This window comes from Meleagris gallopavo, chromosome 11 (genome assembly GCF_000146605.3).
Source record: "Meleagris gallopavo isolate NT-WF06-2002-E0010 breed Aviagen turkey brand Nicholas breeding stock chromosome 11, Turkey_5.1, whole genome shotgun sequence".
Classification (NCBI taxonomy): Eukaryota; Metazoa; Chordata; class Aves; order Galliformes; family Phasianidae; genus Meleagris; species Meleagris gallopavo.
In genome coordinates, this window is record NC_015021.2 from 594513 (window position 1) to 610504 (window position 15992).

The following is a 15992-nucleotide window of genomic DNA, read 5'->3' on the forward strand; positions in this document are numbered from 1 at the left end:
TTTCATGTCTTCTGGGCTCTGTCTAAGGCAGACAGGGTGGGAGATACTTGTATTTCTTATTTCCTTCCCAGTGCATGCATTTTATTGCTTTCACTTTTCCTTCCATCACAGTTCAGAATGAGAAAACCTCTACCTGCATTCAGACCAACTGCTAAACTAATGTAAGATAACTGCAGTTAGCAAGCAGATACATAATGCGTAATGCATGCCAGGTTATCAGGGAGTCGGAATGTTTTTATGCTGAGGTCATCTGGGGTGAAATCCTTCCCTTTCCAGAGCTGGCCACTCAGCTGTGCTTTCTCTCACTTTAGGGGAGCACCTGCGAATCTGTCCACAAGGCTACACCTGCTGCACCAGCGAGATGGAGGAGAACTTTGCAAACAAAAGCCGAAGTGAATTTGAAGCCATGATGAAAGAGGCCGGCCGCTCAGTGCAGACGATCCTAACGGCGCAGTACAGAAGCTTTGACAGTAAGTAAAACTGCTCTGTTCACCTCCTACTCACGTCCCAGTCACTGCAGTATTCATGTTCGATATGAATTCCTCTGCATCTTGTTCAATAGTTTGTCCTAAGTGTTGACCTTCAATAGCAATTATACCTCAGGCTGTGTTTTTGAAAGAACAAGTCATTTTGAGAACTCTGTTTCAGTGAGGCCATTGCAGGAGGCTGGCAGGCATTTGTGCCATCAAATTGTGTCCTTTGGCACAGATGCAGCTTTTACAAGCATAACGTAATCGGGTCTTACCACAACAGCATAATGTTGGAGATACTGATGTAAGACTTGGCTTGGGAAGCTGCAGACTACAGTAGAGGTGGCTGAATGGTCCTCAGTAGATGTGGAGAGTCTAAGGAGGCTTGGATTTTTCTTATTTTCTCCATGTAAATTGCAATTAAAGAGTTCAGCTCTTGTTAGATGTTTGTACCTTTAAGTTTTGCATGAACATATGAAAATGGTATATGGGAGCAAAGAACTTAGAGGCCTCTGCACTTAAGTAGTGGTAGGCAGACACGCTCTCCAGACCACAGCATCCTCTGTAGTGTTCTAAGCAATGGCAAAGGATGCTCTCTTACTTTTATTGTTCCCTGAAGAATACATTTTGTAGTGCACAGAAAGCCTCAAGGCCTTGAAGGCCACTAGAAATAAATGGTTTATTAGCAAAATTGAGATGACCTATGATTCAGAGACTGTATCCATTATCAGATTTTGAAGAAGGTCAGGCATTTAAAATCACGGTCCTCCTAACTTTATCAGCAGTCATCATATGGAGTTACCATGAAAAGGAGTTGGAGAAATAAGCTATAATAGCCAGAAAGGTGGAACTGGAAATTTCAAACAGTACATAATAGATCTAAAGAAATAAACCTGACCTTCAGGGAGCTGATAACCAAGATTAAGTGCTTTTGCACTGAATAGAAAGAAAAGGCAGTGCGTCTCTGCAAAATGTACTGTAGCTGTGTGGCCAGGGTTGACCACGGCAAAGGCGTTCTTTTAAAAGCTCAAAATTAATTGATTTTCACCTGCCTTAAAAAGTGATAGCCAAGATTTTCAGAAGAGCCTTCCAGTGATGGTTGCTCAGGCTGTCAGCTGAATGGGAGCCCCTGCTGAGCACACTTGCCCCTCCAGCCTCTCGCAGACGTTAATGCAGAAAATCCACCAGCTTCAGAGTCCTTTTCCTTTTCTGCCTCTTGTGAATTTTGGCTGGTTCATCTGGTCTTTATTTTTGCCCCAAATACTCAAAAGAACAGGCTTCTTCCTGTGTCATGAAAGAGGGTGTAAGTCTTGATGGAAAGCTTTGAAGGTTATGTTATCTAGTGAAAGACACTTAAGTGTGATGCTTTGGTGGATCAATAGTAATAACAGCAATAAGAATAATGGTATTCAAAAAGAGGCATCTCAGAGAGAGATGCCTGTGTTGAATGCCAATTAAAGCTGTGAGAGCTTTTCTCATTAATAGTATTTTAGAAAAACAGACATTAATTCTTGTGCATAGCCAAGTATGTTGTTCTTGTTCCTGTTTTTTTTAAAGCACCCAACAACGTAAGTGTTCAATAAGCAAAGCATTGCTGTAACAGACCATAATGCACAGATCATTAGTGTTTGGCAGTGGAAATAACCTCACTTGAGCCCTCAAGGCCAGGAAGATGTTTCCTGCTCCCATTATACCTTTTTCAGTTTGATTAACTTTGCTTGCAATCAATATAGAGCTTATGATTTATGCAAGACACCATTTTTTAAAAAGCATTCATCATGCTGTGTCTTTGTTTTAAGCATGAGTTTACCTATACACGGTTCTTTGTTTTGTTTTCTTTAGCTGCTGGATAGCTGGTTTAAAATTAAGGTAATTCTGCTGATGGGTCAATGAAATCACAGTAACTGCTGCAGCAACGTAGTAGAAACCACCTATTTTCCAGCTGATGTTAACCTTACACTTAACTGAGGCGTTTTGCAAGTAGTGCTGTATAAAGCTGTAGAGAATTTATTTTAATGTTCAACTCACGAGTTCTAGTCTTTCTAGACTAGAAGTAGACTTTCTAGGCACTTCACGCTAGGTTTTGTTGCATTTCCTTATCAGCAGCTTCTGCGGCCAAGTGATTAAAGCAGAGACCTTTCACTGCCTTTGTTTTTGATTTATTCCTAAATCTGATGATGATGTGATTCTCACAGTGCTTGTGTGCTTGTACTCTAGAAAGGGTTTTTCCTTTCCACTTTCCCCATGTCTGTCTTTGGCCTTTTAGGAGAGAGTGCAGCTTGTGAGATTGCAGAGGTATCGATGCATGGCTTGTCTTTATGTTTGCAATTTGGTTTGGCTGCAAAAGGTTGCCAAACCAAACTGGCCCTTGAATGGGGATATCCCCTCCTTGTAGTATTTGCATCCTAGAGGCCTAATTATTTATATATTCTTTGCTAGCAGGTGTGGCACACTGAACTGTAGGCCTGGAGCTATCTTCTTCAGATTCACCAGAGCAGATCTTACTTCTGTAATCTCACTGCTGATCATGGCAATAGTCTCTACTTGCAAATTGCCCTTAAGCTCCAGCTAACAAAATATCAAGTCTACAGCAATATGCTTCTGAAGTAGTGTTCTCTGTGCTGGTATTCAACATTTGGCTTCAGAAGATAATTCGTCCTGCAGATGGGGATCTGCAAAGCTCCAGGTTAGCAGCAGGCTTCTTTTCAGAGCTTTATTTTTGTTGCACAATTATCATCTGTAGTTTTGGCTGCTTTTGGGACAGCCACTTTGTGTCTGAGAGTGAGGTCTCCTTTATCTCATACAAAGTACTTTTAGGAAATTGTACGCATGAAATGCAGATGATAGGTATAGACATGCATGTAAAACAGATCTGTGGTTTGACTGCTCTCCCTGTAAAGCAGAGGACACATGCCTGCTGGGATGCCCTTCCCCCAGGATCTGCCAGAGCTAAATTTAAAGTTGAACAGCCTACAGTTTTGCTTGTCTGCTTACCGGAGCGTTGCTTTGCTTTCGTTTGGTTAGCAGGTTCTGGGGCATCCAATTTGAGCTCTGCATACAGTTTTTGGCTTGCTGTTAAACTTTTAGTTGAAAGCACTGCTTTGCTCTACAGCCAATTGTTTTTAATTTAATAAGAAAAAAAAGAGTAAAAAACTCAGATCCAAAGTGTTGGAGGCGTATGCTTTCTGTGAGCAAGTGCTAGGGCAAACATGGAGGTCCGAGCAGGACATTTCATTGGCAGGGCGAGGTGCATGGCTGCTCTGTTGGTGCTGATGTCCTGGGGCTCAGCAGGGGGCTCAGTTGGGTTTGGGACAGAGTTTGGGAAATGTTTCATAGTCCTGTCAGTCTCAATATTGGAAACTTTCAGAATGTGATATTATAAAGCAAGATACTTGGGCAAGCAGCTTTGTTCTGGCAGGGATTTCAGGAGGCAGCTGAGAGCTGCACCAGGCCCCCTCTGCTGGCTGCAGAGACAGAGCTCACCTCTCCAGTGCCATCACATCTTGTGTTGTGCCCAGAGTGAGTTACAAACATCGAGAGGGTTTGGGGGAACTTCCATAGGAAAATGAGCTTTTTATCCTGTGACACAGGGGCTGCAGGAAACAGGGTTGTTTCTCTGCCCTCTGTGAAAGCTCTCTTGTTGGGATGCAGTCCTTGCCTGTCTCTGTCCTCTCCATTTTTCCCCAGTTAAGTCACTTTTTAATTATATTGTGATACTGTGCCAGTCTTTTCTTCTTCCTCGTTTTGGTGTGTGTAGCAGTCCCTGTGTGACTGCTGACCTTTAGCTGCGAGCCAGGAAATCTCGCCTTTCGGAGTTGCTTCGTATTTTTAGGAAATATCAACAAGCTGAACCAAAATCTCTGCTTTTCTTTGCATTGCGCAGTCTAAAAGCTGTTTGTCATAAATTCTGGGATTTTTAAGCTGTAGCGATCAGTCACGAATTAAAATGTATGAATTTTATATGCAGGTGCCCATTGGAAAGCTGATAGCACATAGAAACTTCCATCATTTGAAAGTTGGTAGCTGGAAATCACCTATATTGAAGTGCAGGCTGTGCAGCTAATTAACATGGCTTGAGAGTTACTTTTTGATGGTTACATTCTTTCTCTGAAAATAATCATTGTTTGAAATGTTACAAGGTAGGGAGCATCCTAGAGGCTGTTATGCGCTGGTGGCTAAAATCCTAGAGATTACTGGAAGGCTTCTTTTTTAAAATTCAGCTAAATGTGTCTTTGACAGAGTTTGTAAGGTACATTTATTTATCAGGGCTAGGAATGCTTGAGGGCAGTGGCTGGGAGGATGTGCAGCTGACTTCTGCTGCTGGCTGCTAAAGCAGCACTTCAGAATCCAGGCTGGAATCTGAATGTGGGGGATGTTTTACTCACTTGATGAGAACCAAACCTTGCCAGCCCAAAAATTTTGTGAAGGCATCTAAATTCGATGGCTCACACACCAAGAGATGCAGGACTGCTTTGTGCAGGAAATGGGTGACAATCAATTGAAGCAGTGCACAGCTGGACCACAGGGACCCAGAGTGCTTGCAGCAGGGAGTGTTTTCTGCACCTCCATCACTGCCTGGTCTGGCATTTGTCACCCAAAGGAGCCAGGCATGTCGCCCTCACCCCTGACAGTAGCACCAGCTGCTCCCTGGAACCACAACTGGGACTCAAATCCATTTCTTTTGACCTGTAAGCCCCTAATTAGCCAGATTGCTCTTTGTGAAAGAGCACTAATTGCTCTTTTTGTGGTATTTTCCCCATGTCGCGGCCTTGCCTTTGTGGTTTGTGCGTGTGGGCTCAGCTGTGCGGGACAGCCAATGCCCACATCCCCAGCAGACAGGAGGTGGCTGGGCATCCCCATGGGCAGCAGCTCATAATATTTGCTGACATGCCAGCAGTCGTTCCAAACACGGGCCTCGCATCGACCTGCTGTCATCCTCGTGGCTGAACATCTGAGCCAGCAGCCAGTCTTCACCTTTGCTATGTACATGCTCACCACTGAATTTTGCTGGGGTGCAGGGTTTGCTAAAGCTGCTCAGCTCAGAGCCCAGTAGCTGTTCTGTTCCCACTGCTGCATGGCACTTGGGCAACATCAGTCTGCAGAAGCTCAGTTCTCCCCAGCTCTCCCTGCAGGATTTACTGAAAGTCCTTGGAAAAGGGGCTACACAAGGTGATCCCTTTGGCTCCCTTAAACTTCCTGGCCTTGGGGCTGGTTTGGGGAGGAGGTAGAAAGTGAGGGGAATATTCCTTGACCTGGAAATAAAAAAGTGGGGTCCCTAGGTGGGTCAAGGATGGAGGAATGGATAGAGAGGGTTCCCTTGGCTGCCTCCCTAGGAGGAAGGCAGCAGGTGCCCACATTTACCTCCTCCTTTGTTTCCATCAAGGAGCCACCTTAAGAAAGCCCTAGCACGAGGCAGGACGGTTGGTAGTTCTGCCATCATGCCCACTGAAGGAAGATGCTTTCATGTGTGGTGCTGAGGCTCCCATTGGGTGTTTATGGTTTGCTGGAATGGGGCGCGGTGTCTATCGAGGCACATTCCTGGGCTCGGTGAGATTAATCCTGACAGCTCAGTGCCTTGGGGAGGCAAACACTTAGGCTCACCTGTAGCAGCTCCAGCACCTGGGCCTTTCTCTCCCCTTACCGCCACTTCACATCTAATCTGCAAGGCTCCGTTGCGTGCTGCTGGGCATATTGCAATGTACGTGCAGCACTTCGCTTAACAGATGGCACAGGCACAGTATTCTCCTTTAAAAAAGGATAAGAACAACACGAGCCAGTGGTGCTGGCTGGGACAGGAGCGCAGTACTGTGCTGCCTGCTGCAGCGACATGCACACCACAAAGCGAAGAGCTGTTTTCGTCCCTGCATAAGTCAGAGAGTAGAAAAGGTAGATCAGGCATCTCAGTTTCAACAGCTGTCACCGTATTTTGTCACACACCAGAGAAAGCTGCTGCTGCACTGGAAACAGGGAAATGCACATCCCTGGGGGGACATGAAAGAAAGCACCTGCTCTTCCAAGATACAGGATGACACAGATGTATTTTGTGAGAAATTAGTAATGTCCAGGTAGAATTCCAGAAAAATCGTTGGTGGAGTTTATTTCACCATTGATCAATGCACAAATCTCTCTGAAAACCTCTGATTTTAGCCAGTGAGCAGTCAGTCAGCCAAGCATTTATGGCAGGTGCTGGCTGAGGCCCTCGCAATCAGGCATTGTCCCACAGGGGCTGGAGGCAGCGGGGGGGGAAGTGAGTGCTAAGGCTGATTCCCCACAGCTTGGCGTGATGCACTTCTCTGTTGCTGGTACTATGGGAGCACTGAGGGCTGCAGAGGCAAGGTGCTGTCCCAGCTTACACATCAGCACACACAATAAGCTTGAAACTACAATACTGAAATATGTGGCATGTCGTGACACAGAAGGTTGTGCTATTTTGAGTGCTTCAAGATATCTGTTCTCATCTGAGTTGATAGAAGTACTTTGTTCTCTCTTAACGGGAAATGCTTGCAGCAAATTGTTGATTCTGCTTTACAAGTTACTGACACATGGATACAACCAAGAAGCTTCTTGTTTCTGTAAGGCTCGACACGAGGGCCAATGACTTTGCTTAAAGAAAAATCAGATTTAGGTGAGTGGACCGTGGAGAATGTGCATCATGCAATAGGTTTGCCCTAGAGATGGGAACAGAGCCTGAGCCCCATGACTTCTGGTAAGGTTCTGGAGTACCGGCAGTCCTTCTAGTCCATTAAATGCCACTATCCTCTTCTTGTAAGAGAGCAAAACACATCCAGTCATCTCAACTCTTACAGGGGTTCCTCATATTTCCATGTGTTTGTTCTCAGTGCCTTCACTCTAAGAAGAAACAGGCACTGAAAGGCTCTGAAGGCTCCTTTGGTCATTGGTGGGAGTGAGCTCTGTGCAAGGCCCTTTCCAAAGTGGAGGCAGTGATCAAAACCCTGCAGGAAGTCTGCAGCCAACCTGTACAAATGGGTGCAAGGATGTAACAGATTTTTGGCACGACATGCTGTGTGATTAGAGGTGCTCAGACTTTTAGACTTTTAGAGATCAGCATGGCTGACAGCAGTACTAGTGGGAGCTTGAAGGTGCTCTGTGCCTAGGAAACTGAGCTGAGAATTGATTTATATGTAGAGAGAGTCGGAGGTAATCCCACCTGGGGGTAAAAAGAGACGAGATGCCTTCACTGACAAGCATTCCATTTCTACATCTGCTGTGGCTGCTCGCAAATGCTTCCCTTCTCCCCTCTTTTCTGTTCTTACTTAATTTCCTCCCTTCAGTCCAGCAGTTTCTCAGCTTGAAAAGCTCAGTTTGCACGCTGTAATGGGTGCTGAGCTTTTTCCAGTGCCTCACTTCCCTTCCAGGCTGCACCAGAACGTCTTGATTCCATTTCTTATGTTTCCTGAAATTAGCCAGGTTAGTAGGGAAAAGAAATAAGGATTCTTTTTCTTCCTCAGAAGCACATTTTTATCAATTACTCCACTTTGTTTTCTCATGTAGAGCTGGAAATGTTGCCTCTGCTTGCTGTATCTACATCTCCAAGAGCGATGCATATATTTTGGCATTGATTGCTACACCTGCTGCTTAAAACAACAGCTATAATCTCTTTCCCTGGATCAGCCTCTGAGAACTGCCAGATGATACTGTGAAACAAAATTAATAGGAAAAATGATCATAAAGAGAGCATGAAATTTGCTTGGATTTTCATTTTTATGCAAAAGTAAGGGCTGTATTCTACAGAGATGTTGCTGGAGCCGAATATGATGGTATACTTGTATGCTGAGAGGTAAACAGCTTGTTCACTTGGCTTGAGAGTGCCACAAGTTTCTAGTTAAAGTGGATGCTGCATAGCAATCTCCAGCTGTTTTTAAGCATAAGTGAAGCTCTGAATGAAGGGGAAGTTGGATATAGAGCTAAACTGTTTAGCTCTGAATACTGGGGGCTTTGACTTTCTGCTTTTCATTCCTGGTGATGTTTTCCAAGTAATGCATAAGTAGGCAACATGGGGAGACCACCTCTGCTCTTCAGTGCAGACACGCCCAGCTTCCTCCTGGCCCGGAGCTGGCTGTGGTCAGCAGCTCAGCGGGTCAGCTGGCTGACCTGGGCTGCAGGAACCATGCTTAGGGTGGGCACAGGGTCAGGGTTCTCCTGCTAACACTCCGGGGTAACTGAGCAGCTTCCTGCAGCCCCAGCAGTGGAGCGATTTGCTTGTGAAATGCAACCTCTGCTTTATACTGCTAAAAATGAACAAAAGTCCTCGAGGACTAACAAATGCCAGTAGAAGTATTGCAGGGCAGCATGTAGGCTTGGGGGACAGCAGGCTGTGGGCACTGGCTGGCACAGGCAGCATGTGGTGGGACTGGGCAGCCGGGGACCACGAGCTCCCAGCTGGTGATCACTGCCAGCAACACTCCCCACGTCAGCAGCCGGTCTGCCTGGGCTGACAGGGGGCAGAGGCAGGAGCTGCCAGCTTGGACGGGGCTGTTGTGGGTCAGGAGTAACACATTTACATATGTTTCCATGCAGACTGTCCTCCCTACATGGAAATTGCCAAGAATAACACACGGCGATGCACATCTACTTGCTCTGTGTTGCACTGGTGACATCTGAGGGCAGAAGCCTCCAGTTTGTCCTGGTTTGCTGTAGATCCCTGTTTGCACAGTCCATCACGAAAACTCTACAAGACAAAAGACTGAACAGATTTCTTGTGCAGCCTCAGCCCACACCTCCCGCTCTACACCGCTGTGCAGCGATGCCTCCTCTTTAATGATGTGATCCGAGGCTCTTCTTTTCCCAGTCCCCTGGCCTCTTGCAGGGCGTATGATAGATGGTGCCTGCTGAATCATCAGCAGTTGTTTTGTAGCACGCTGCATTATTTACTGTATAGCAGCCACATCCTGCACTCAGTACATAATTATTAATTTCCTCGTCGGCTAATTAAAGATTGTATCACAATGCACACACAACAGGGAGCTGAATTAAGGGTATGGGAGAGACCTGGGTATTCTCATTCCCTCACATATCTCCTTCACAGAGGCTCTGCCTTGTGGTATGGAGGCAGCATGAGGCAGTGCCTGCAGCTGTGGGGCAAGCAGAGCACAGGCGGCCAGTGGGCCATCCTGCAGAGCACCATCCTTGGCTTTTTCTCAGCCTCAGGATGATTAAGAAGTTTTTTCTGTGTTCTTCCCCCCAAAATTCAGCCTTCAGCAGATCTCCCAGGTGGAAGATTGGCGCACAGCATGCGTGCGTGGGACATTTGCTGTAGCTGTGTACTTACAGGTGCTTTGCAGTCTGCTTGTCGGAAATTTGCGTCAAGTGGGACGAGTTTAGTGGAATCTTTAAAGATCTCCTTATTTGATCACCCCTTTATTGTTGTCTCAAAGAGAGAAAGTGACGTATTTATAGAGGAAAAGCTTTGGAAGAGGCTGATGTTTTTATTGTGTGTTCCTTTGGTGTTTGGCACAGTGCGCTTGAGAGTTTGCAGTGCTATCATAATGGCAAAGCACCTGTAAACAAATGTGCCTTGCTGGTGGGATTGTATTTTTGTACTTGAGATGTCGCAGGTGAACTATACAGACTCAAACCACTACCCCCAAAAATAGCTTTTCTCCATAGTTCTCTTTATACTGGATAAGTGTTTCTGCCAGAGAATTAAGAAGTGCTTTTTTGTGTTTTTACGCTAATGCCCAGAAATTCTTCAGCTGATCAGCAGAGGTCCTGTGTGGGAGGGCTCTTTCATTACCAAGAGTTTAAGTGAACTGTAAATATAGGTTATGTGCTTCTGCATGTTCAGAGTACCATGAAATATAATTAAAAGATTCTGGGCACTGCAAGCATAGGAACAACATAGGAAATAAACGTTTGACCTTTCTTACCTTTGCTCAGCAGCAAGCAGTTGTTCTCTATGCTTAATGCCTGCATTACTTACTGCTCTCGCTTAAACACAAGAGAAAAGCACCTACTGGGTGTGCTGGAGGAGCACTCACAATTCAGTACTTCTACTGTCAGGGCTTTTTTTCTTGTCTAGAAGGTGCAGTGGAAAATTCCAAGCTGGAATCTAACAGTACCTTTAGTTACATAGGACAGTATGAACAGGAGAGAGGTTTGGAGTTATTCCATTTCTGACAACAAACAAAACAAAATGCTAATGGAGAAATGTTGTGTCTGAAGCATTTCTGGTTTATTTCTGGCCGAGGAAAGCACATGTATCACAGCATGGGGAGTCAACCTTACAAGGTACCAATCCTTGTTATCCGAGCCCATCGCTACTGAGCTCAAAGCATGCCCGTAGGGCTCGCAGTGCTCTCGTTGCTCTGACCACTACTGTAAGGCTTCCTCTGGGCCATTTCCTGCCCAGTTGTTGCCTGCAGAGCAGTGGCACCTCAAAGCACCTGTGCTGGGCTGTTGGTGGGGGAGGTTCCCCGGGAGCTCTGAAGGCATGGCGTGAGCAGCAGGCCCCGTGCCTGGGATAAACCTGCTGCTTTAGGAGCGTGCCCATGGGAGCAGAGCCAGCCCGAGGATGTACCTCATCCAGCCCACTGCTGAGGGACCAGTTCCAGCTGAAATGTGGCAGTGGGAATCAATGTCTGTTACTCCAGAGGTAAGCGCTGCCTGCAGTAGGCAGAAATGAGCACCCCAAGTAGAGGCTCTGGAAACAAATTGGCTGGGCCTCCCAACAGCTCTGTGTGTTCCTAAATGAGCGGGCATGCTGCTGGGCCCACGGTCCTTCCTACGGAGGGCAAAGCCTCTCTGCTGGGACGTCAGCATGGCACATTGCAGGGATTTGGTACACAGGCTTCTGAAATAGCTGGAGGGGTGCTTCCTTGGCTGCTGGAGTGGGCACAGGTGGGAAAGGGGAGAACCACCTTGAGACCCGTAGTAAAGAAGCTGGAAAGGCAGAGTGTTAACAGACAGTGCCTCCTGGGCACCAGGGTTGGGAATTTTGCTGCTTTGCAGGCTTCTCATTTACAAATTCTGTGCAAGGTTACTGCGCTTTGAAGATGGGGGTTAGCTTAACACCAGGAGAAAGTATAAACAGCCCATAGCCAGTCACACTTGCACAAGCTCAATTCCAGCTCTTTAGAGGCAAAATCCTGGGCATCAGAGGGAAGACGCTCGCAGCCAGCAGTCCACTTGGTAAGCATCAGTCATGGGCATCCATGGGACCAGAGTATGTAGGCAAAGAGAGCAAAGAGATATTTCTTGCAAACATAAAGGCATATTTAAAGGACTGATATCCAGAACTCCCCAAGCATAGTTTAGATTTGATCTGTTTCCATTAAAAAAAAGTGCAGTGATTAATTTTCTTTAAAAGGACAAAAGGGTTTGGAGTCTGTGCTGCCGTAGAACTTGCAGGTCTCTACTTCACAGTGCAGTTTGAAAGGACAGGCATTCCTGATAGCAGAGCTATCCGTGCAGTCCACATGGCTGAGGGCCGGGTCGCAGTGTGCTGGTGGAGCTGTCGCTGTAATTGGCTGTCTGATGTTTGTGTGTTCTGCACCAAAAGCTTTCCAAGCCACCCAGGAGGCCAGCAGCCACCAGCAGCACATTTCAATCTTTTCAGTCTCCCCCGCAGTCAAAATGCTGCAGTAAATCTTTCTAATTATTTCATTCAAGTTTTGTGTGTAAACCCAGACATTTATCTCTAGAGCTGCAGATTCGGGTATTTCATAGCAGCATTAAACTAGAAATAGAGTACATTTTCTTTGTACTTTCAGAGATTTGCAATGAAATGAAACAATCTGGAACCTAAAATCAAATGCTGGAAGTTCTTTTTCTACTGATAATAGGAATTCACTGGGTCAAGCTCAGCTGATAAAATACCTCGATTTCAGATTGCTGCTAACTGGCTATTCAGGGGGAAGGAGTTGCTCTTTGAACTCTGAATTTTGTTTTAAGAACAAAATTACTTTGCAACACTGTAAATTAGAAAAACTAATATCGAAGAAACAAATAGTGATTTCTTCTGTACAGTAATTGCAGATCTGATGTGCAGGAGCCATGCTCATATTCCAGGAACCCCTCATTGCAGACACACCAGCAAGATGTTGCAGACAAAGTGGACAGTGCAAGGCCAGACAACCTATGTGATTCCACACAGGCAGCTCCATCCCTCACACTCCCAGCATGGAAACACAATGCTGAATTTGGACACCAGATGTAAGCCTCCTGTTTTTTAACATCAATAACTGGAGTACCTCCAGTTATTACAAAAATCCACCTAACAGGATCAAGACGCATTTCACATATGCAATAAATAATAAAATATTAATCTGAATCTGAAAATAGATTATTTTTTTTTTCAGCTCCTGCTTTAGGGATGCTAAGTGGTCAATTCCCAGACAAAACGATGTGGCTTTTAAGCAACGAGCATCAAAGATTGTCTGGTTTTAAGATGTTGAAAAGACATTGAAAATGTTCAGGTAGTTAGCTTTAGATGATATAATACTTGGCGTAATTTAAATCCTGTAAAGACTGAACTAATGCATATATCCTAAGAGGTAATTGCTTTGAGGAAGTGGAAAATACCATCTCTTCTTCATCCAAAGCGTGTGCCTGGGCTAATAGGGTGGAATACCATTTTGGGGTTACCCGGGCCCTTCAGTGGCCGTGCAGGAAAAGCTCTCATCTCACCCTGGGTGCAGGAGGAGCATCCCGGCTGCGCAGCGCGGGCTGCTGGTGCCAGGTGTCAGCAGCTGCTCTGCCTGCGGCGAGATGCCTGGCTCACAGGCAGGGTTGGGACAGCGAGCTGTTGTTTCTTAGGCAAGTGGGATACTGCTGCCTCACGGCAGGCTGGCTCTGTTTGCTTTTGGGAAGCTTGGTGTTCCAAACAGACATCGCTGTTTGTAGGCAGTGTTCAGACAGATGCCAAGCGCAGACGACTGCAGCCCGCTGCTCCTGGTGCTCCGTGGGCAGGAGGCTGTGGACGTGTCTGAAGTCAGGGTTGGGCAGAGAGCTGGGAGAGCCCCAAGGAGGATGGAATTTTCCCTCCTGTGGTAGACAGGCTGTGTGGGTGTGGGCACTGTGTGCAGTACAGCACAGCTGTCCAGCCCCAGCCAGGTGCTCAGTGAGGTGCAGAGGGCAGAAGTTTATGTGCTGCTCTGTGGGAAAAGCAATCGGGAGCATGGAGATTTGGTAGATTCATTTGCAGAGCCTTTTGAGAGTAAACTGAGCTGAAGTAAAGCAGAGCATGCCGAAGGACTCGTATCCTGGAGCTGCAGCTGAAAGCTGCTGAAAGAGCTGCGCAGACTGAAGGGAATGAGGATGTGATTTTTACCATATCTCATTTCCTCACCCTTGAGCAGCATGAGACTAAATCAAAAGGGAAGAGGTGGTCCAGAAATCAGCCCCCAGGCCACAGCTGTGGGACCCTCAGGACTGCTTCCCTGCTTCACTGAAGATGTCCTTTGTGATTTTAGGGACACAGTGCAGGCTCAGTGCCAGAAAAGTCATGGGGCAGCTAATCCCATTTATCTCACTGGCAGGTCCCTAAATATCCCTGATGTTCTGAGCCCAGGACTGTAATAGGACTTTCCCAGCTCCCACAGGCATTATGAAGACAGACAGACTAAAAAAGAGCGCACATCCGTTAGGAACAGCAGCTATGTAAGAACCTCAGGTGCGCTTTATTATGCACGGAAGAAGTGGGAGGGAGGAAGGATAACATTATGTGTTAAAAATAGAGATCAGCTCTGTTAAAAAGGGGCCATCGAGAATTAAGCAACAGCCAGGAGAAATCACGTAGAGGCATTGCTGTAGACATGCCTCTGCTTTATTTTTTTTGTCTCTCATTTCTCTGTATTCCAAAATGAAGTGACTGTTTCCTTGCAGAAGGCTGTGAACCCAGAAATCAGGCTAACAACCTGCCTGTACATAATGAGGGAGAAGCTGAAGTACATCATCATTGCCCTGAGAGGTAATTTCCAGAGCTAAGTGGTCCCACATTTGTAAATGTTCATCCTTCGGAGCCGTTCATTTACTGCACTGTCTGTCATTGCCTGGGTCACTGGAACGCACGGAAAGATCAGCTCAGTGCTTCTCTGCCTCACATCAGAGCTGTGTAGCACAGCTCATGTGCTCAGCAGCATCCTCGTTTGGAGCTCTGCAGCCTGCCAGAACCATGTGCACCAAGGGATGCTCGGGGTGGCCCAAGGCAGGCACAGTAATTGCAATTAAAAGGCATTTCCTAAGCTTTGAAGTGCTGGCATTGATGGCATTTGTAAGTGGATTTCACTCGACGCAGGCATGCTGGGAAGATGAAACTGAAAGTCTCTAGGAAGCAAAGCTTTCTGTATTCTTTACATTCTGAGGATGTTTTGGGTTAAGAGCTGTCAAATGCCTGTGCTAGGAAGGAAACCATGTGCAGTCAGGTCTCTGTACGCACCAGTGCTTCATGGGGCATTTTTCTGTCTTGTTTCCCTATACTCTGAGAAATAATAAAATGAAGGAGACAATGAATTCAGCTTTAATTCTGGAAACAAGACTGGGGTGATCTTAATATTTTCATTTGCACTCACTTTTTTTAGCCGTTCAAACTGCAGTAAATTATATGCAATTCTATCACGCTATAGCCTTATGAAGTGGAATTGTATGCAAAGATTTGCAAAGCGTCCACAGCACAAGCTATATAGACTTTTTTTTTTTTTTGTAATAGATGCAGAAATCAAGCCACAGTGAAAGTGTCAAAAAATAGTCCTTGAAATATTTCCACTTCCAGGTTGGAAAGTAATAACAGCTCTACCGCTGCTGAGCCCAAGCCTGGCAAATATTTTTCTGTCATTAAAATAAGCATTTCCCAATGCTATTTCCTTCCTGTCACACTGAGTATTGGGCTATAATTCTCCCCACTGCTTCTGTGAGCAGGTGGAGGGCTCTAGACAGGCTGTGGTTTGGAAGGAGGACTCTTAGCCATGTCCCACAGGTGTATAGGTTTGCCGTATGGAGCTCAGCTGGTGTGAGGTGGTGCTGTCTCCTTTGCTGTTGGTTTGAGGTTATATATCCTGCTCTTTGCTTTTGCAAATAGTCCATTGGAGCCACTGGGAGTAGTTGTGTGCTTAAGGCAAACAAAGTTTGCTCTTAATATAACAAAACAGCAAGTTTACAGGTTTGAATTGATGGCTCAAGTGGATGAAAGTACCAAGAAGTACCTACAGCAGTTAGTTGCTCACAGATTAGAAATGCCGTGCCCTCCAACACTCATTTTAATCCCATCTATTTTTCACATACTTTAGGAGAGATATTGTTTACTTTACATTAGCAGGAATGATGAGTGCTAATCTGAGATGACAGAGCAATTTAAAACTGGCAGTAAATTGCTGAGATAAAATGTGAAATGTCTCATTTTTTAGGAGAGGTAAGACAAAAAGCTTAACTGCTCCTTTCTTCAGACTGGTTTTTGCCAAGCAGGGCTGCTGGGGTTTTGGAGCCCGTGCTCTCTTCATACTGGCTCCAGTTCTGTTTGAAGTCAATGCCCAGACCTCGCTTTCTTCCCATTGGCTTCACCAGGTGTGT

General features: G+C 45.9%; 1 protein-coding gene across 1 annotated transcript in view; it reads left to right on the plus strand.

The window, feature by feature from the left end:
* Positions 1-310: 310 nt before the first annotated feature.
* Positions 311-15992, plus strand: part of GPC1 (glypican 1) — a gene marked incomplete at its 5' end in the record, with an annotated part of 79442 nt that continues 63760 nt past the window's right edge. The window contains 1 exon segment of the mRNA NM_001303227.1: positions 311-470. Within this exon segment, the coding sequence (NP_001290156.1) occupies positions 311-470 (160 nt within the window).